The following is a 21448-nucleotide window of genomic DNA, read 5'->3' as shown; positions in this document are numbered from 1 at the left end:
ACAAAAGATGATTGTGGTTGTTGGAGGCCCCAGGACACCACTGCAGGACTTCCTCAGGGTCGTATCCTAGGCCCAACCATTTTCAGCTGTTTCAATGACCTTTCATCCAACATAAGTGCAGAAGTGGGGATGTTCACTGATTGCAGCGTGTTCACTACCATTCACAACTCCTCACCTATTGAAGCAGTTTGTACCCACATGCAGCAAGACCTGGACAACATGCAGGCTTGGGCTAAGTAGCAAGTAACATTTGTGCCAGACAATGACCATCTACAGCAAGAGAATCTCCTCTTGGCATTCAACAGCACTACCATTGCTGAAACCCCACCATCAATATCATGGGTGTTAGTATGGACCAGAAATTTAACAGGATCAGCCACAAATACTACACGTGTAGGTCACAGGCTGGGAACTCTGCAGCGAGTAACTTGCCTAACTCCCCAAAGCCATCTACAAGGCACAAGTCAGGAGTGCAATTGAATACTCTCTTAGCTGGATGAGTGAAGCTCCAACAAGAAACTTGACACCAGCCAAGACACAGCAGCCCACTGGATTGGCACCCTTCCACCACCTTAACCATTCGCCCCCTCCACATGTACTGCTGCAACTTGCCAAGGCTCTCTGACAGCACCTTCCAAATCAATGACCACTTCCACCTAGAAGTTCCCCTCAAAGTCGCACACCATCCTGACTTTGAACTATATTGCTGTTCCTTAACTGTTGCCAGGTCAAATTCCTGGAAAACTCTCCCTACCAGTACTATTTATGTACCCAACCTCATGGACTGTAGTAGTTCAAGGTGGCAGAAGCTCACCCCCACTACCTCGAGCAATTAGGGGAAGTAACTAAATGTTGGCTTGCATCACAAGGATGAATTTTTTTTTAAAAGTGCTCTGCAATGATCTGTTAAACTATTTTGTGATTTTTAACGAAGGAGCTTTGTTAAATGTTTATTAATGAAAAACAGGAATTATTCAAAGTTTGGTGTGAAGTCCAACCACACTATTTAGCATTTAACTAATGCTTTTTTTGTGTGTGGCTCTAGACAGACTACTTTGGAATTGCTGCCACAGTTCACTGTCTTCTGTTTGGCACATACCTGAAATTAAAGGAGAAACAAGGTATCTGGAAGGTCAATGCAACTTTTCAAAGGTCAGTTTTGTATCTGCAGCAAATCTGGAACTGTCACCTTAAGTAGCTGATGCATTATTTCATTGTATCTCTGCACTTTGGGTAAGTTGGTGAATATTCCTCTTTCTTTCAGAGGTCATCATGCAGATATGTGGAATCATTTCTTCAATACCTTGTTATACATTCCCAACTGCCAGACTCTGCCTTCCCTTCGAGATCTACGAGAAAAGCTGGTATCACTCGTTAAGGAGCAATACACAAAGAAACTAAAATCACTTCGGCAGCGGTTGATGGTGCTTTTACTTGAAAATAAGCATTCACAAAGAAGAATGTAAATTGGAAAGCTGTCTATAATCCTGATTGTGTAAATAGAGCTTTGTATTTCATTCCTGTTGTGCTTAAACAGTGCTATTCATATTTCATTGTACATGCTTATAATGGTGGAATCGAGATTAAAACTTTTGTCATCAATTTTAGTCCCAATACTCTTAAAATTGTGCTGTTGCTCATGCCAGTGCATATGGCCCAGGCCCTTCGTTACTTTTCTAATACATGTAAAAAGTGTGTTTTGGAACTAAAAGTGGTTCTTTAAAGATGCATTTTCTGTTTCACCATCTATATGTGCAAACAGTCTATATAAACAATATAAAGCACTTTGACAAAAGATGGCATCTAGCCATGAATTGAAATCACTGCTGTTAAACTTGTGCCCTGTTAAGACAATGCAGAGCTTTTTGACATTTTATTGAAGGTAATTTCTAACATTTTATTCAGAAATTATGGTAAGAGTATAGATTAGGGAAGCGAGATTAGTATTGTCTAATTTGCAGTATGCTATGCTTGTGTAAATATGTAAAGCCACATGAAAACAGATGTGGCACCAACAACTGAAGTCCTTTTTGGTTTATATTCACTCCCAAACTCCCCAGTGATCAAGGGGTAGTGGCAGAGAGGTGGTGCAATTCATCTTGGACAGTATAGCAAAATAGCAGCCTAGTTACATTTCTTTTAAATCTTGACGTTAGTTGTATATGAATTAGATAATTGAGACTAGGGTATTAAGGGCACCAATTCTTCCTTTTGAAACACAGGTTTACCACTGTAGCTGGTTGTTTCAGGATATTCTCATTACCATAATTACAACAGTAAAGAGCCCAGAGGGAGAACAGTAACTACCTTCTAACCGCCAGTGAAGTACCATTATTTTATTTCCACACATCCTTTGTAACTTCCTCTCTTCGCTCCCCTTTTAATTTTATTATTTTTCATATTAGGCTGGTAGCCTTCATTAACCTTCAAGGACCAACAACTCAGTGCTAGATGGTGCTGCAAACTTATATCTGCTGTGATTAGGCACAGCTTTCAATATCTAGTTTTTCACTGCACAACACTAGTATTGCATTTTAGAAGTTTTGAAATAACATTCCCATGTGCTCTTTACCACCTCCATTTTTTTTTGGTATGTGCAGTAACCAAAAGATAGGGTTTAAATAATTATGGTGTAGGCTCAGCCTTTAACAGGGGTAGATTAGTCAATTTCAAATTAACTAGTACTCAATGATTTTTACCATTTGCAATAACAGTTTGAACGATGGACAATATGGCTTTCCAAGGTAATCGATCCTCCGCCATAGGAAGCCACTAATTTGACTGCCAATCACAAGATCATGTTATCTAGTCAGCACTGACAATTTGTATTTAAAAGGGTTACTTAAATAAAAATAGAAATCATTGATCATTTTAGTGCAAAGAGTTCATTTGGATCCACAATCTCAATGCCAAAGTACATACTACTCAAATATAACAGAATACATGTTAAAGCAGAATTTACAAACCCAGTAATAGACAAAAAGCATATTTCTCATTTTAAATCTACAAGTTATGCTATACTATCAAAAGTGGGTTGCTTTGGTAAGTAGTCATCTGGTGAAAGGTTATCAATCTCTTCTAGAGTTGGTATTTCATCATCTGGTTTTAATTCCTCCTCAAACATATGTTGCAGCAAGGCATCAACAGTCTTGTATCCTAAAAACAAATAGTTGTCAGAACGCTTAATAGCAATGACTTGTACAAAACCTAGGGAAACCAAATATGTAAAGCCACATAAAAACAGATGTGGCACTAACAACGGAAGTCCTTTTTGGTTTATATTCACTCCCAAACTCCACAATGATCAATGGGTAGTTTTGCAAGATTTTAGGAGTAATGCAAGATCTCTAGAAAATATATAATGCACTTCAAAAGATTTTTGCAATGGTCGTTATTCAAGGTATGGTTTATGAAGATTAAACTATGCATTAGAAATTGGTTGGCAACATCCATTTTCAAAGGAAGCCTGCAAGGTGGTGCATCTATGTGCACACAAGTTGGCAAATTTATCAATTTATACAAACTAAAAGCAAATGTCATTGTCACTCGTCAGTAATGAATTTGGACACAGCAGAAAACCTTTCAATTCTGGTGGCCAAAGGATTTTTTTTTTTAAATTAAGAGGCATGATTAACACAGAATTCATTAGCATCTCAAATCAAAATTGCATATATTCAATTAATACACACAGCTTTTAAATGCATCCAATATCTGTCTCTACTATCTTGTCAAGTCTTGAATGTTCATGGGTAATTGAAATCAGGCCATCACTCTTATTTGAGCTGCAACACACTATCATGGAATGCTGGAAACCAGGTTAGATTCCTACCATCTCCAGAGGAATAAACAAGTTGAATGGGAAATTTTCATGGTGTGGATGTTCTGGTAATTAGTTAATGTGTAAAATAAAAGTTTAAGTTTGGCAAACATTTTCTTTGTAGACAGAGCCTCATTGGAAGGCAAATGTCCATTTTATGGCACTATATGTTGGGTGGGAGGGTAGAGAGAGACAGGAAAAAAAGTCATATGCAATTCTACAAGGAAGGGTAAGTGCTTAGGGTGCCTACAACCAAACCAGTTTAAAATTCAAGTGCTACAACCCTCTGTGCGTTCAAACTCGATTAAACTAAATGAGATCAGTCTTGTCCACATTAATGGCAGTACTGGGATTGCTGCAGTGAAAATATTAATTCATTATCATGTCAGAAGGGAGCACGATCAAAGAATGGTCATGGGGGGTGGGGGGCAGAGGATGAAACATTCAGAAGGCAGTGGCCTACAGGAACCTGATTCAGCACAGCAACAACTATCATTCGCAGAAGAACGGAGTGTAAAAACATTTTTCAATTACATATACTTACTAATTGAAGCTATTCTGAATCTCAGTCTGGATTTCAAGTCTGTATCATCAGTGTTACTGAGATCATTTTCATTTATCTCCATAACTTCAACTAGGCTTCCAGCTGGTTGGTCCCTAAATTAAATACTACATTTAAAGAGGTCATCTGCCACATTAAACTTCTAAGCAACACAAACACTTATCCCTTCTTTACTTACGTGCAGTCTCCCATTCCAAGCTCTTGAATTTTCTTCTCAACTGCAGTTTCTACTGCACTCCTGGCCAATGAGTGTTCCACAAAAAAAGCTTCCAAAACAAATGCTATAAAGATACTTTCAAAGGAGAGAAAAAAAATCAATCTCACCCATTTAATGAACTGAATAGATGTGAAATCCCAAAAGTCAGCATATTGAACTTACTTGATAAGTATAATAACAACCACTATATGAAAGATGACAAAGAAGATCCTTGCAGTTAAGTGAGTTACTTTCACAAATCCAGTTGCAAGAAGTATTATCGTCAAGGAGTCCAAGAGCACAAAGCAGTGAAAAAGAGAGTACTAATGATTAGGAATGTAATTTGACCAAGTGTTAACAAAATCTGAACATTTATTTCAAGTATTTATTTGTCCAAGTCAATTCAATGTATCTATGTCAATCAGTAAGGGTACTATAGCGCAGTGGTAACGCACTATAGTACCAGGGGATGGATGTTCAAAATCCACCATGGCAGTTCAAAAATTTGAACTCAGTTTAAAAAAAAATATATAAAATCTTGAAATAAAAAGTGGCATCAGTAAAAGGTGATTATGAAGCTGTCAGATTGCCTTAAAAATCTAACTAGTTCACCAATGTCCTTTAGGAAACCTACTGTCCTCACCCAGACTGCTTTTTTTTCAATGACAGTCCTATATCAACATCTTTCACTCTTAACTACCCTGAAGTTGCCCTTAGGCCACTCTGTTGCATCAACTGCTTACAGACTGCAAAGATTCAAGGAGGCTCACCACCACAGCTGTCACAGGGCATCTAGGGTTGGCAATACGTAGGGGTTGCCAGCGACGTCCATACAGAATTAAAAATTGTCCCACAGATTAGTCAAGAAACAGCCTGACAGCCATACTCATCAAATAATACCTTACAGCCAATGTCCCAGACTCCATCACCATCCCACCCCACTAGCAGGGCAGGGGCACCACAGCTGGCAGCATAGTACGATACAGTCAGGATGGAGTGGCCCTGGAAGTCCTCAACATTGTGCCATGAGACTGGGGTCTGGAATCAAAGTCAAACATGGGCAATGAAACCTCCTATCACGCTCCCTCAGCTGATGAAATCAGTACTCTTCCACAGTGAATACCACTTGGAAGCAGCACTGAGGGTAGCAAGGGTACAGAATGGGTGGGGAACTTCAATGTCAGTCAAGCGTGGCTAGGTTGTACCATTACTGACCGAACTCTGAAGGACATATTTGCCACAATGGACTTGTGGCAGGTGGTAAGAGAATCAACGAGAAAAAACAACTTGACTTTGCCCTCACCAACCTACCTGTTGCAGATGTATTTGTCTGTGGCAGTACGGATAGGAGTGAGCACAGCACAAATCATTGTGAAAACAACAGAGTCAGAACAAATCTAGCAGCTCAAAACTGAGCATCCATGAAGTGCAGTGAGGCAGCAGCAGCAGAATTGTATTCAACCATGGCCTGGCAATTCCCTCACTCTACCATTACCATCGAGCCAGGGGATCAGCCCTGGTACAATATGGAGTACAGGAGAGCATGCCAGGAGCAGCACCTGGCATACCTGAAAGTGAAGTGCCAACCTAAAGTGGAGGCAGCATGGCATAGACAGAGCTAAGTGATCCCACAACTAATGGATCAGATCAACACTGCAGTCCTGCTACATCTGGTGGAAAATGATGGTGGGCAATTAAAAAACTAACTGGAGTAGGAGGCTCCACAAACATCCCTATCGTCAATGATGGGGGAGGCCAGCATGTCAGTGCAAAAGACAAGGCTGAAGCATTTGCAACATCTTCAAGCAGAAGTGCAGAGTGGATGATCCATCTCTGCCTCTTGGGGGCCCCAGCATCACACATGCCAGTCTTCAGCCAATTTAATTCACTCCATTTGATATCAAGAAACAAATGAAGCTACTTTATAAAGCAAAGGATATGGACCCAGAAAAACATCCCAACCTTGTGCTCCAGAACTATCTGCCCTAGTCAAGCTGTTCCAGTACAGTTACAACACTGGCATTTACCCAACAATCTGGAAAATTGCCCAGGTGAAAAGCAGGACAAATCCAATCTGGCCAATTACTGCTCTGTCAGACAACTGTCAATCAGCCAGTGCAATCAAGCAGCACTTACTTAGCAATAACCTACTCACCAATGTTCACTTCGGGTTCAGCCAGGGTCATTTGGCTCCAGACTTCATTACAGCTTTGGTCCAAAAATGGACGAGAGAGCTGAATTCCAGAAGTCAGGTTTGTGTGGCTACCCTTGATACTCGAGGCAGAATTTGATCAACTGTGGCATCAAGGAGCCCTAGCAAAATTGAAGTCAATCCGAATTGGGAATGAAACTCTCCACTGGCTGGAGTCATAATTAGCACAAGGGAAGATAGCTGTGATTGTTGGAAGCTAATCATCTCAGCTCCAGGATATTACTGCAGCAGTTCCTCAGGGCCATGTTTTAGGCCCAACCATCTTCAGCTTATTCATCAATGGCCTTCCCTCCATTATAAGGTCAGAAGTGAGGATATTTGCTGATGATTACAGTGTTCAGGTCCATTCACAACTCCTCAGCTACATGTGAGCATGGACTGCAAGATCTGGACAACATTCAGGCTTAGGCTGATAATTGGCAATTAACATTCACGCCACCCAAGCGCAGGCAATGATGACCTCCAACAACAGAGAATCTAACCATCTCCCTTGACGTCCAATGACATTACCATCAATGATCTCCCCCACCATCATCCTGTATTTCACCATTGACCAGAAACTGAACCACAGCAGCCACATTTAGGGCGGCACAGTGGCGCAGTGGTTAGCACTGCAGCCTCACAGCTCCAGTGACCCGGGTTCAATTCTGGGTACTGCCTGTGTGGAGTTTGCAAGTTCTCCCTGTGTCTGCGTGGGTTTCCTCCGGGTGCTCCGGTTTCCTCCCACATGCCAAAGACTTGCAGGTTGATAGGTAAATTGGCCATTAGCAATTGCCCCTAGTGTAGGTAGGTGGTAGGGAAATATAGGGACAGGTGGGGATGTGGTAGGAATATGGGATTAGTGTAGCATTAGTATAAATGGGTGGTTGATAGTCGGCACAGACACGGTGGGCCGAAGGGCCTGTTTCAGTGCTGTATCTCTATAACTAAAACATAAATATCGTGACAACAAGAGCAGGTCAGAGGCTGGGAATTCAGGGGACAGTAACTCCTCTCCTGACTCCCCTATACCTGTCCACCATCTACAAAGCACAAGGCAGGAGTGTGATGGAATTCTCCCCACTTGCCTGGATCAGTGCCGCTCCAACACGACTCAAGAAACTCAACACCATCCAGGACAAAGCAAGCCGTTGATCGGCACCCCATTAGCCCACTGTGGCAGCAGTGTGCACCATTTACAAGATGCATTTACTGCAGCAACTCAGCAAGCCTTCAACAGCACTTTCTAAACCTACAACCTCTACCAACTGGAACACATGGGCAGCAAACGTATGGGAACCCCACCATCTGTAAGTTTCCCTCCAAGGCACACACCAACCTAACTTGGAACTAAATTGCCATTTCTTCACTGTTGCATGATCAAAATCATGGAGTTTCCTTCCTAACAGCACTGTGGGAGTACCTATACCACATGGACTGCAGCGTTTCAAGGCAACAGCTGATCACCACCTTCAGGGGCAATTAGGTATGGGCAACAAATGCTGGCCTAGCCAACAATGCTCATATCCCATGAATAAATAAAAATACATCAAAGTGAACAGGATAGCAACTCAAAGGGCTAAACACCAATTCCAGGAATTTCCTCAGGAATTCTAACCAGGTGTCATATCAGCAAGAGACTAGTAGAAACCCTATTTACTTGTCTTTTAGATGTTTCTGGACATTGGCCGAAGTTACAATGGCTGGCTATGAGTATGAGGAAATACCCAGTACAAGTGTTGAATCATGCAGGGAAATTTTGAAACAGTTAATACCTCGAGACAGCTTGACCTCTTATTATCAAGTACCCAACTCATCCTGATATATTTAAATAAAAGATTAAAATTACATATTTCTACAGATGTAAATATTAAGTACAGATCCATAAAAACATGGCAAGCCCGTAAACATATCATAAATCCTCTATAGTGCATGATACCTAAAAATTTCATTGAACTATTAAACCATCTTCCTCTGGAACAACATGTACAAATCCAAAGAAAGCAACGCTTTTATAATTAGTTAAATTATCTGCCCATTCAGACTAATGCTCATAAGGTACATCATTTTACCCCAGGCCTTCTTCAAATACCCATTACAGTCTTTGCATCCACAATCATTGCACAAATCATTCTCGAAACCTCTATAAAATTGCTTTCCCAAATTAACCTTAGTTCAGTTAACTTTGAAACTATATCCATCTACTTTATCAATTAACTTTCCCACAATGGTGCATATTCAAAAATGGACAATTACTCAAGATATTGTTACGAGAGGCTTTTTAAAAATGTTTTTAATTAATTACTCATTTAACTTGAGGAAATGGGTTCATTTGGAAGTCTGAAGAAATGCTGGACATTGTTTTTCACTGGGGTCACTGAAAGGACACTTGACTGTAAACACTTACTGGAAGAATCAAGGAGTGCTAAAGACAACCTCTACTGGAGATCACCTGCCTTATCAACATCCTGGGGGTTACCATTGACTAGAAACTGAACTGGAGTAGCCATATAAACACCGTGGCTACAAAAGCAGGTCAGAGGCTAGGAATCCTGTGATAAGTAACTCACCTCCTGACTTCCCAAAGCCTGTCCACCATCTACAAGGCACAAGTCAGGAGTGTGATGGAATACTCTCCACTTACCTGGATGGGTGCAGCTCCAACAACACTAAAGAAGCTCGACAAACATTCACTCCACCACCAACGCACAGTGGCAACTGTGTGTACCATCTACAAGATGCACTGCAGGAATGCGCCAAGGCTCCTTAGATAGCACCTTCCAAGCATGGGAACACCACGACCTGCAAGTTCCCCTCCAAGCCACACATGATCCTGACTTGTAACTAGATCGCCGCTCCTACACTGTCACTGGGTCAAAATCCTGCAACTCCCTTCCTAACAGCTCTGAAGGTGGACCTACCCCGCATGGACTGCAGCGGTTCAAGAAGGCAGCTCACCACCATCTTCTCAAGGGCAATTAGGAATGGGCAATAAATGCTGGCTGAGCCAATGATGCCCACATCCCAGAAACTAATTTAAAAAAAAAGATAAATAAACAGGAACCATGGACTAAGGGGCCTGTTTACAGAGAAGCCAGATGTCCAGGTTTATGGAGGTTAGGAGGTTGATTTTCCATTTTGGGGTTTAGATAGTTTTCAGTTCAGTTGGGGTGTGGACAGTATTTGAAAAGCAGTTGAAGATCAGCCTGCTAAGAAACAAACCCCAACTTATCCTTTCTGCATCTCTCTTAAGAAACCCTGAGAAGTCCACTGTGTCAGCTCCTCTTTCCTCCTGTCTTTGGAAAAGCCCTGCGATTCAAGTATGTGCTGGCTGAAACCCGATGCCATATTTCGCCTGGAAAAACCTGCCAGGGTAATTCTCTACATCACCTGAAAAGAACTGCTCCAGAAAAGACCCCAGTGACCAGTCACCGTATACCCGGATGCCAGACCAAAGGGACAACTAATATCTTTCCATATCTTCTCTGTTTTCTGCAAGAATTAGCAAGTATTTGACCAAAGTATTTTTTTATTTTTTTCTTGTAACAGATGTCTGCAGAGAGAGAATTTCTATTTTTTTTTCAGTGTGTGGTTTGCAGGGGATTTTAAAAGGGAACTTTCATATTTCAATCTGTATGTTTATGCTTTGCTTCATTAAGTCTCATTTTATAATAAGCTGATAATTTTATTAAAGAAACCTGGTTGGTCTATTTTATTCTGGGATAAGGAATATAGAATATGATTGACCAAATCGGTAACTGGGTAAAATTTTTTTTTAAATATATGTTGTGACCTGTGGAGAAGTGGGACTAGAAAAGACAGTGCACTCCTTCAATCTCGGTCAATAACAACATGCAAAATTGTTTCACTAACTGTTCCACACCTCCTGCATGGTTTTACTTCTCTGCAAATCTCTAGTCAATGCAACTCATGAAGGGTACATATATTTGCTCTTAACTGAAGTGCTTCAATTAATTGGATATATTTCATACCTCCAAAATTACACAGCCACCTATTTATATTATCATTCATAACATTTTTGAGCATACATTGGAAAGGGCATTTTGTACCACTTTTAGTGCTTTGAATCTCTTCTGCTTTATTCACCGGCTGACGGTATTGAGTTTCTTGAATTTATCAATCCTGACACCATGGCCCATCTTGGTATACATAAAAGAAGCCCTAATGATATTATCCTTGAAATTCCTCCTGGCCTCCAATTTTCTTAATATTGCCGCCAGGATTGGTGAATCTAATCTTGATTTCTTGCATAAAGAAAACCAGTTATCTCTCGAAAGATACAACATTTTCTTAATAGATGTTCTGATCAACCTATTGAGCTTCATAAGCAAAGCCTGAGAGACTGCCACATGAATTAGATTAAAATACACTCAAACAAGATTGCAGCCCTTGGTCATGGTTTTAAACTTTCCACTTCCAAATTCTTCATCCATAGTTCCAATTTACTAAGCCAGTTATCACCTCAAGGCACTTTTCAATTTCCCCAGGAGCAAATACATCTGATCTCTTCATTCAGAGAACAGGGAATTGGCATCCTAATTTGGGTCTTATTTTTACAAACTATAAGAAACTCTGCTTTCCCCCATATTACACTTTACATTATTACCCCAGAAAAGTTGGAGGATTTTATGATTAGTTGTCATTTCTTTAAAAGAACTTCTCACAAGAGCGTCATAAATTAGAGCCATGTTTTTATCTCCATTTCCAAACCCTCTTAAAAAGACCCTGATCCTCAATTCTCCAATGTCTATAAGAGCTGATCTAAAATAAATAAAATTGGTGACAAGGCATCACCTTGTTCTACACTTCTCGATTGAGATAACTCACTGTTGGACTGTCTTCTTCAACAATTAAGAGCAGCACAATTCCATTCAAGAGGGAAAAGAGTAATTATTTGTAAATTTAAAAAAGGATATCATGCCATTGATTGACCACTGTTAATTCAATTAACAAAATGAAGGCTGAAATGAGGTTATTGAAGTTATTCCTGCAGTATCTAAGAGCAGCAAACTGAGAACCCTTCAGTGCTGGATTCCCACAATATTTGGCTGCAGGTTCAGTAGAGTTAGCACCATAAAATCGAATCCTGCCTTTGAATGCTTCCATTCCAACAATCGCAAATATGTAGTACACGACCTAAAAGAAAATGCATTAAATTAAAATTTTTAAAAAGGGAGCTCATTAATCCAAATGTTATTAAGGCAGCTTTACTTACCACAACAAGTCCTGCATAGGTTAGCATTGTAGGAATAAGATTTACCAGTGTATTCAGTAGAACCCTGAACCTATGAAAGAAAACAAAATGTAAAAGATTTTGATTATAAAAAGTACAGATTAAGACAAATCCAACCCTTTCAGAGATTCTGTACAATGGCCTTTGCTTCATTCAATTCTTCCTCCTCCCTCTGCTGTAGAAAGTCCTACATGTTTTCCCTGAAGTCATCATGCAGAGAAAAAAACAACTTCAGTTACTATTTTTCAACCTTGACCAGTTGCTTTTACAGATGAAGTTTGCTTGATTCCAGAAACATAAATAAGTACAACATCAGTGAACATACCTATAGCACCTATTTGCCATTAGTTAGAAATAAAAATAGTAAAGTGCTGGAAATACTCAGCTGGCCCGGCAACATCTGTTGAGAGAGAAACAGAGTTAACGACCATTCACCAAAACTGGCAAAGGTTAGAAATGTAATAGGTTTTGAGCAAGTGAAGGGGGGGGTGGAGAACAATGAACAAAAGGGAAGCTGTGTGATAGGGCAGAGGGATTAAATGACAGACATCATGAAACAAAAGACAAATGAGTGCTAATAGTTGCAGTAAAAAAACAAAAGCAATTATCCAGAGAAATTGTTAATGGCAGGGTAATGAACAGCTCTGTACAAAAGCAAAAACATGAAAAACAAGTATAAGTCCGGCACATGGTAAAAAAAAACACAAAATGGGGTTCATGGTTTGAAATAGTTGAACTCAATGTTGAGCCCAAAAGGCTGTAAAGTGCCTAACCAGAAGATGAGGTGCTGTTCTTCGACCTTGTGTTGAATTTTTTTAATTCTTTCATGGGATGTGGGCGTCACAAGACCAGCATTTGTTGCCCATCCCCAATTGCCCTTGACAACGAAGTGGCTTGCTCGGCCATTTTAGAGGGCAGTTAAGAGTCAACCACATTGCTGCGAGTCTGGAGTCACATGTAGTAGGCCAGACCAGGTAAGGACAAAAGATTTCCTTCCCTAATTGACCTGGACATGCCTAGATTTGCTAGTTGGAGATTGGTCTAATCTTCCTTCCCTACTCTCCTTTTCTCTTGAATCCATTTCTGCTTCCACTGCATCCCTGCTTTCTCTCCCTAGCTTGTAAGAGTTACTAGACCCAAATTTATTGAGTTAGGGATTTGTGTATTAATTCATAAATCGACCATTTTAGCTGCTTCCCTTACTCTTGTGACTCTGTTTTTTGATGTGGGTTATTATACTACTTGTGACGCTATTTTTAAACTCTTCCAGCAACATCACTTCTCTCAAATTTTCTTATGAGGGTCCTAGCTTGAGAAATCGTATCCAATCAAAAGCCATGTGTTTACTTCTTTCAAATTCAATGCAAGTCTGCAGGGTCTTTTCCAGGTGTGTCTGAATTTCTATCTATATGCTTCCAATACCAGCTCATGTGTTTAGAACTGCAGTTCTAGATAGTTCATAAATCAGAGGAACTTTCTTCTGATAACAGGGAAAAAGCTTCACGAGCCCTATCCACGACTCGCCTTGTATGAGGTGAGCCCAAAATTCTTTTGGCCATTTTAGCCTGGTAGCCATTTTCTCAGATGACAAAATATGACTCAACCTCCTCCTCATAAAATCTTGGCACTAGTCTTGAGTGTCTTAGAACATCAAAGTTTTGCTCTAAATTGGAGACAAGATGAGCAGCTGGCAGCATTTTCATTTTGGATTTGCCGTCTCTCATCTCAAACTTTCTGGCTGCTTCCTCTCTTTGCGTCTCTTTCCTCTTTTTACTTTTGAAACTCTCTCTCTTCCTTTTCCTTCTGAAACTGCATCTCCTCCCTTTTCAACTGTATCTGTATTTCTTCCTTTTTCATCTGCAACTGGATTCTAGCTAGAATTATTTTTTTCAGTCTCTGGTTTCATGTGGTCTTCTAGTTCAGGAGTAAGTTTAAAATGGTTGGCGAGACTTTGAACCAGTTCAGGTTTCTTTGCTTTTTGTCTGAAAGTGATTTCCACCTCTGTCGACAAGCTTTTTAAATCTTCAACACTTAATTTGCTTAACTTATCATGGGACATCTCTCCCTGCTCTACAAACTCCTTAGCCTTAAATGTGGCCATTGCTTTTGTTTCTAGCAACGTAGAAGAAAAAAAACAGGAGAGAGTACAAGAAAACCTGTTTGTTTATTTTTCCGCAGTGCATGGGAAGGTGCCGTGGGAAGAGGACAAGGTGGCAGGGGTGATGGAAGAGTGGACTAGGTTCTGGGAGGGAGGGTTTCCCTTGTCCTCACTTTCCACCCCACTGGCCTCCACATCCAAAGGATCATCCTCCATCACCTCCAGCATGATGCCACCACTAAACACCTTCACCTCCCTTCCCCTGTCAGCATTCCAAAGGGACCGTTCCCTCTGCGACACCCTGATCCACTCCATCAGCCCCAACACCTTGTCCCCTTCCCATGCAATTGCAGGAGGTATAACACCTGCCCTTTTACCTCTTCTCTCCTCACCATCCAAAGTACTTCTTTCAATTTAGTATACTGTATTTGCTGCTCGCAACGCAGTCTCCTCTACATTGGGGAGGTCAAATACAGATTGGGTGACCGCTTTGTGGAAAACCTCCTTTCAGTCTACAAGCAAGACACTGAGCTTCTAGTTGCTTGCCATTTTAATTTGCTACCTTGCTCTCATGCACACATTTCTGTTCTCAGCCTGCTGCAGCTTGAGAAACAGCACCTCATCTTCCAATTCGGCACTTTACAACTTTCTGGACTCAACATTGAGTTCAATTTCAGACCGTGAACACCATTTTGATTTTTTTTTTTTTTAAAACTACGTGCCTGTCTTAAACTTGCTTTTTATGTTTTTGCTTTTGGACAGAGCGGGTCCTAATTCTGCCATTAACGCTCTCTCTGGACAAACACTTTGTCTTTTACTACAACTATTACCACTCCCTTTGCCTTTTATTCCAAGGCATCTTTGTCATTTAAACTCTCCTGCCCTCCACCCTATCCCACACCTTCCCTTTTGTTCTTCTTCCTTCCCCCCTCCCCCCACCACTTCACTTGCTTAAAACCGAATTACATTTCTAACCTTTGCCAGCTCTGAAGAAAAGTCATCAACCTGAAACGTTAACTGTTTCTCTCTCCACAGATGCTGCCAGACCTGTTGAATATTTCCAGCATTTCGTTTTTATTTCAGATTTCCAGTGGCTGCAGTATAGGAACATAGGAGCAGGAGTAGGCCATTAAGCCTGCTCCACCATTCAATAGGATCATGGCTGATCGTTCACTTCAATGCCTTTTTCCCCACATTATCCCCTGATGTCATTTGTGTTTAGAAATCTGTCAATCTCTGCTTTAAACTTACTCAATGACTGAGCTTCCACAGCTCTCTGGGGTAGAGAATTTCAAATATTCACAACCCTCTGAATAAAGAAATTTCTCCTCATCTCCACTTACCTGAAGACAGGACCGGCAGCGGCTAGCAGACCTGGGCAGAAGCTGATCCGGAGCGGGAGCTGTAAAAGAGCGCGGGGCTCGAGACCCTCACTTACCTGAAGACAGCAGCGGCGGCGACTGGCAGACCTGGGCGGAAGCTGATCCGGAGCGGGAGCTGTAAAAGAGCGCGGGGCTCGAAGCCCTCACTTACCTGAAGACAGGAGTGGCGGCGGCTGGCGGACCTGCTCTCCCTCTTGGCGTGCGCTAAGACTCGAAAAAAAAACTTAGTGACATCATGGGAAATCTGCAAGGTGATTGGTTGGGTGAGTAGCAGCTGTTAGTGCATTTAAATAGCTGAAAAAAAAAGGGGAAAGTTTTTTTTGTTGAAAAAAAAACCTCTGGTGATAAGGTGAGTACTACTAAAGTGTTTTTTTAATTCAGTGTAACTTATTAAGGACTTTAGATTGTAGTGCGTAGAACAAGGCCACTAGTGTAATTAGTATTTTTTAATTAAGCAAGTAACTAATTAATCCAAGGGCAAGTCATGGTAGGAGAGCTCAGCCCCATGATATGCTCCTCCTGCGCGATCTGGGAAATCAGGGACGCTTCCAGTGTCCCTGATGACCATGTGTGCAGGAAGTGTATGCATCCGCAGCTACTGACCACCCACATTACGGAGCTGGAGCTGCGGGTGGATTCACTGTGGAGAATCCGCGATGCTGAGGACGTTGTGGATAGCACGTTTAGTGAAGTGGTCACACCGCAGGTAATGGCTGCACAGGCAGAAAAGGGATGCGTGACCACCAGACGGAGTAGTAGGCGCAGACAGGTAGTGCAGGAGTCCCCTGTGGCCATCCCCCTCTCAAACAGATATACTGCCATGGATACTGTTGGGGGGGGGATGGCCACCCAGGGGAAAGCAGCAACAGCCAAGTTCGTGGCACCACGGAGGGCAGGAAAAGGGGTGGGAGAGCTGTAGTGATAGGGGATTCTATCGCAGGGGTGCAGATAGGTGTTTCTGTGACCGCAAACGTGACTCCAGAACGGTATGTTGCCTCCCTGGTGCTAGGGTCAAGGATGTCACGGAGTGGCTGCAGGACATTCTGAAGAGGGAGGGTGAGCAGTCAGAGGTCATGATACACATTGGTACTAACGACATAGGTAGAAACAGGGATGAGGTCCTGCAACAAGAATTTAGGGAACTAAGTAGCAGATTAAAAATCAGGACTTCAAAAGGTAGTAATCTCTGGATTACTCCCTGTGCCACATGCTAGCGAGCATAGGAATGAGGATACAGCAGATGAATGCGTGGCTGAGGAGATGTGCAGGAGGGAGGGCTGGATCACTGGATCTGTTTCTGACAAAGATAGGACCTGTACAAGTTGGACGGGTTACACCTGAAGCAGAACGGGACCAACATTCTTGCTGGGAGGTTTGCCAGTGCTGTTGGTGGGGGAGGGTGGTTTAAACTAATTTGGCTGGGGGATGGGATACAGAGTGCAGGTACAGTAGGGGGTGAGGCACAGCCAAATATAGAAGAGAAACTGAGTCAGTCTGGAAGGCAGAGCAAATATAGACTTGTTAAGGCACAAGTGAAAAATGCAAGGCTGGATTGCATTTACTTATTTACTAATAAGGCAGATGAATTGAGGGATAAAAGCAAAATACTGCGGCTGCTGGAAACCTGAAATAAAAACAAGAAATGCTGGAACCACTCAGCAGGTCTGGCAGCATCTGTGGAAAGAGAAGCAGAGTTAACGTTTCGGGTCAGTGACCCTTCTTCGGAACTACCGATAAAACAGGATCTGGCCAAAGTGGACTGGGAGCAGCTACTTACAGGAAAGTCTACATCAGGCCAGTAGGAGGCAAAGAGGAAATAGTGAGAGTTCAAGACCAACATATTCCCATTAAGGTCAAGGGTAGAACCATCAAGTCCAGGGAACCCTGGATGTCAAGGGATATAGAGGATTGGATCAGGAAAAAAAAAAAGGGAGGCTTATGGCAGATTCGGAGCGCTGCAAACAGCGGAGGCATTAGGAGTATAGAAAGTGTAGGGGGGTACTTAAAAAAGTAATTAGGAGAGCGAAGAGAGGACATGAAAAACATTGGCGGGCAAGATAAAGGAAAATCCTAAGGCGTTTTATAAGTATATTAAGGGCAAGAGGATAACCAGGGAAAGAGTAGGGCCCATTAGGGACCAAAGTGGCAATCTGTGTGTGGTGCTAGAGGACATAGGTGAGGTTTTAAATGATTACTTTTCATCTGTTTTCACTGTGGAGAACAACGATGTAGGTGTAGAGATCAGGGAGGGGGATTGTGATATACTTGAACATATCAGCATTGGAAGGGAGGAGGTATTAGATGCTTTATTAGGCTTAAAAGTGGATAAATTCCCAGGCCCAGATGAGATGTATCCCAGGCTGTTGTGTGAGGCAAGGGAGGAGATAGCAGGGGCTCTGACACAAATTTTCAGATCCTTTCTGGCCTCAGGAGAGGTACCACAGGACTGGAGGGCAGCGAATGTGGTACCATTATTCAAGAAGGGGAGCAAGGATAGACCAGGTAATTACAGGCCGGTGAGTCTAACATCAGTGGTTGGGAAAATATTGGAAAAAATTCTGAGGGACAGGATTAATCTCCACTTGGAGAGGCAGGGAATAATCAGGGATAGTTAGCACGGCTTTGTCAGGGGGAGATAGTGTCTAACTAACTTGATTGAATTTTTCGAGGAAGTGACTAGATGTGTAGATGAGGGTAAGGCAGTTGGTGTAATCTACATGGATTTCAGTAAGGCTTTTGATAAGGTCCCCCATGGGAGATTGGTTAATAAGGTAAGAGCCCATGGGATCCAGGGCAATTTGGCAAATTGGATCCAAAATTGGCTTGGTGGCAGGAAACAGAGGGTGATGGTTGAGGGTTGTTTTTGCAAGTGGAAGCCTGTGACCAGTGGTGTACCACAGGGATCGATTCTGGGAGCCTTGCTGTTTGTAGTGTACATTAATGATTTAATGAATATAGGAGGTATGATCAGTAAGTTCGCAGATGACACGAAAATTGGTGGGGTCGTAAATAGCGAGAAGGAAAGCCTTAGATTACAGGACGATGGGCTGGTAAGATGGGCAGAGCAGTGGCAAATGGAATTTAATCCTGAGAAGTGTGAGGTGATGCTTTTTGGGAGGACAAACAAGGCAAGGGAATATACAATGGATGGTAGGACCCTAGGAAGTACAGAAGGTCAGAGGGTCCTTGGTGTACTTGTCCATAGATCACTGAAGGCAGCAGCACAGGTAGATAAGGTGGTTAGGAAGGCATATGGGATATTTGCCTTTATTAGCCAAGGCATAGAATATAAGAGCAGGGAGGTTATGATGGAGCTGTATAAACGCTAGTTAGGCCACAGCTGGAGTACTGTGTACAGTTCGGGGCACCACACTATAGGAAGGATGTGATTGCACTGGAGAGGGTGCAGAGGAGATTCATCAGGATGTTGACTGGGCTGGAGCATTTCAGCTATGAAGAGAGACTGAAAAGGCGAGGGTTGTTTTCTTTAGAACAGAGAAGGATAAGGGGGGACATGTTTGATGTATACAAAATTATGAGGGGCATTGATAGGAAGAGACTTTTTCTCTTAGTGGAGGGCTCAATAACCAGGGGGCATAGATTTAAGGTAAGCGGCAGGAGGTTTAGAGGGGATTTGAGGAAAACTTTTTTCACCCAGAGGGTGGTTGGAATCTGGAATGCACTGCCTGAAGTGGTGGTAGAGGCAGGAACCCTCAACATTTAGGTATTTAGATGATCACTTGAAATGCCATAGCATACAAGGCTATGGGCCAAGTGCTGGAAAATAGGACTAGAATAGTTAGGTGCTTGATGGCTGGCACAGACACGATGGGCCTGTTTCTGTGCTGTATAACTCCATGACTCTGTCCTAAGTGGCTTCTCCCTTATTTTGAAATCGTGTCCCCTGGTTTTGGACTCCCCAACCAGGGGAAACATCTTAGCTGCATCTACCCTGTCTATCCCTTTAAGTATTTTGTAGGTTTCAATGAGATCAACTCTCATTCTTTGAAATTCTAGAGAATACATGCCCAGTTTCCCCAATCTCTCTTCATAGGACAGTCTCGCCATCCGGGAAGAAGTCTGGTGAATTTACGTCGCACCCCTTCTATGGCAATAATATCCTTCCTAAGGTAAGGGGACCAAAACTGCACACAGTACTCCAGGTGCGGTCTAACCAAGGTTCTATATAATTGAAGCAATAACTTTATTACTCCTCTTCTCAAATCCTCTTGCGATAGAGGCCATTAGCCATACCATTAGCCTTCCTAATAGCTTGCTGCACCTGCATGTTCACTTTCATTGATTTATTGACCAAGACACCCAGGTCCCTTTGTACATCTACACTTTCTAATCCCTTACCATTTAAGAAATACTCTGCACATCTATTCCTCCTACCAAAATGAATAATCTCACATTTTTCCACATTAGATTCCATCTGCCACATTCTTGCGCACTCACTAAGCCTGTCCAAATCCCCTTGAAGCCGCTTTACATCTTCCTCAACACACATCCCCACCTAGTTTCGTGCCATCTGTGAACTTGGAAATATTACATTTTGCTTTTTGTGCCATTAGTTAGACTTGCCCATACACATTTAGGTTTTTACATTTTGTGTGTAGCAAATTGCTGAAATTGTGAGTGGTTAATAGCACAACGAGGAAAACAGGGCATGTGAGGGCAAGAAACTGTATCTACATAACCAGATTGAAAGATTGAAAAATTAACAGTGCAGGGACTGAAGGAAGTGTAAATTAGAATGGGTGAAATTAATGTCAAATCAGGCACAAAAACAGAAAAAGAGAGAAAGGAAGATTGCATTGAGACAGAAAGACAAAAGGAAGAGATTAAAATTAAAATGTTACATTTTAAAACTCTCCAGCAGCCAGTAAAAACTGAAGGAATGAGACTCCACACTCGTAATTGTTAATTTTCAGTGCCAGAGAGGTTGTTTGGCAGTAAGTAATACTTATCACATTATTAAAAGAGTGCTTAGACTGGAATGGACAAAACTTTACTTTCTGTGGCAAATTTAATTCATGTCTACTGCACAACTACACAGCTTTCTATTCATTTCAATGGGGAGTCAGGTATTGAGATGCTATTTTTATGAAGCCAACAGCAGAGCGGTGCAAGTCAGATAGCAACTTTTGGATATTTGAGTTCAACCACACTTCAACCCCTTGCCTGAAGTTACTCTAACATAAACAACAGCAAGTCTCACCATTACCTTGTCTTCGTCCTCGCTCCAAACTTTGCTCCCTAGCTACCAACTCCAACCCTCTGCCTGGCAACTGCCTGCGACAAACCAAACTGTTCACAATCTTGGTGTCATATGACTCCAAGATGAGCTTCCAACTACATATCTGCCCGAGTAACATCACCAAAGTTCACCTCTGCCTCAGCTCATCTGCTGTTAAAACCCTCATTCATGCCTTCATTACCTCTAGACTTCACTATTCCAAAGCACTCCTAGCTGCCCTCCCACATTCTACCCTCTGTAATCTTCAGGTCATCCAAAACACTGCTGCCCATATCTTTACTTACACCAAGTCCTGTTCACCTATCACCGCGATGCTCACTGACCTACATTGGCTCCCGGTCGAACGACACCTTGATTTTACAATCTTCATCCTGTTTTTCAAATCCCTCCATGGCCTCGCCCCTCCCTATCTCTCCAATATCCTCCAGTCCCACAACTCATCTAATTCTGATCTCTTCAGCATCTACCATTGGTAGCCATGCCTTCAGCTGCCTAGGCTCTAAGCTCTGGTATTCCCTCTCTAAATCTCTCCAACTCTATCTCTATTTCTTCTTTTTAAGACACTCCTTAAAATCTACCTCTTTGACCAAGGTTTTGACCATCTGCCCTAATATTACCTTACGTGGCTTGGTGTCTTAATTTTGCTTTATAATGGCTGTGTGAAGTGGCTTGCGATGTTTTGTTATGT

At 42.0% G+C, this 21448-nt stretch overlaps 2 protein-coding genes across 3 annotated transcripts in view; one reads left to right on the top strand and one right to left on the bottom strand.

The window, feature by feature from the left end:
- bub1 (BUB1 mitotic checkpoint serine/threonine kinase) overlaps positions 1 to 3904 on the top strand; it is a 111504-nt gene extending 107600 nt beyond the window's left edge. The window contains exons 24-25 of the mRNA XM_068027527.1: positions 1046 to 1152; positions 1265 to 3904. Coding sequence (XP_067883628.1) covers positions 1046 to 1152; positions 1265 to 1466 — 309 coding nt within the window. The 3' untranslated portion in view covers positions 1467 to 3904. The remainder of the gene's footprint in view (positions 1 to 1045; positions 1153 to 1264) is intronic.
- Positions 2867 to 21448, bottom strand: part of tpcn3 (two pore segment channel 3) — a 65282-nt gene continuing 46700 nt past the window's right edge. For both annotated transcript variants that reach the window (XM_068027529.1, XM_068027530.1), the window contains 6 exons: positions 12003 to 12072; positions 11704 to 11923; positions 4759 to 4849; positions 4558 to 4671; positions 4362 to 4474; positions 2867 to 3156 (listed from right to left, as the gene is read on the bottom strand). In XM_068027529.1, coding sequence (XP_067883630.1) covers positions 3011 to 3156; positions 4362 to 4474; positions 4558 to 4671; positions 4759 to 4849; positions 11704 to 11923; positions 12003 to 12072 — 754 coding nt within the window. In that variant the 3' untranslated portion in view covers positions 2867 to 3010. The remainder of the gene's footprint in view (positions 3157 to 4361; positions 4475 to 4557; positions 4672 to 4758; positions 4850 to 11703; positions 11924 to 12002; positions 12073 to 21448) is intronic.

Source organism: Heterodontus francisci, chromosome 3, assembly GCF_036365525.1.
Source record: "Heterodontus francisci isolate sHetFra1 chromosome 3, sHetFra1.hap1, whole genome shotgun sequence".
NCBI classification, from domain to species: Eukaryota; Metazoa; Chordata; class Chondrichthyes; order Heterodontiformes; family Heterodontidae; genus Heterodontus; species Heterodontus francisci.
Note: the sequence above shows the minus strand (reverse complement) of the source record. Positions and strands in the feature narration are given on the sequence as shown.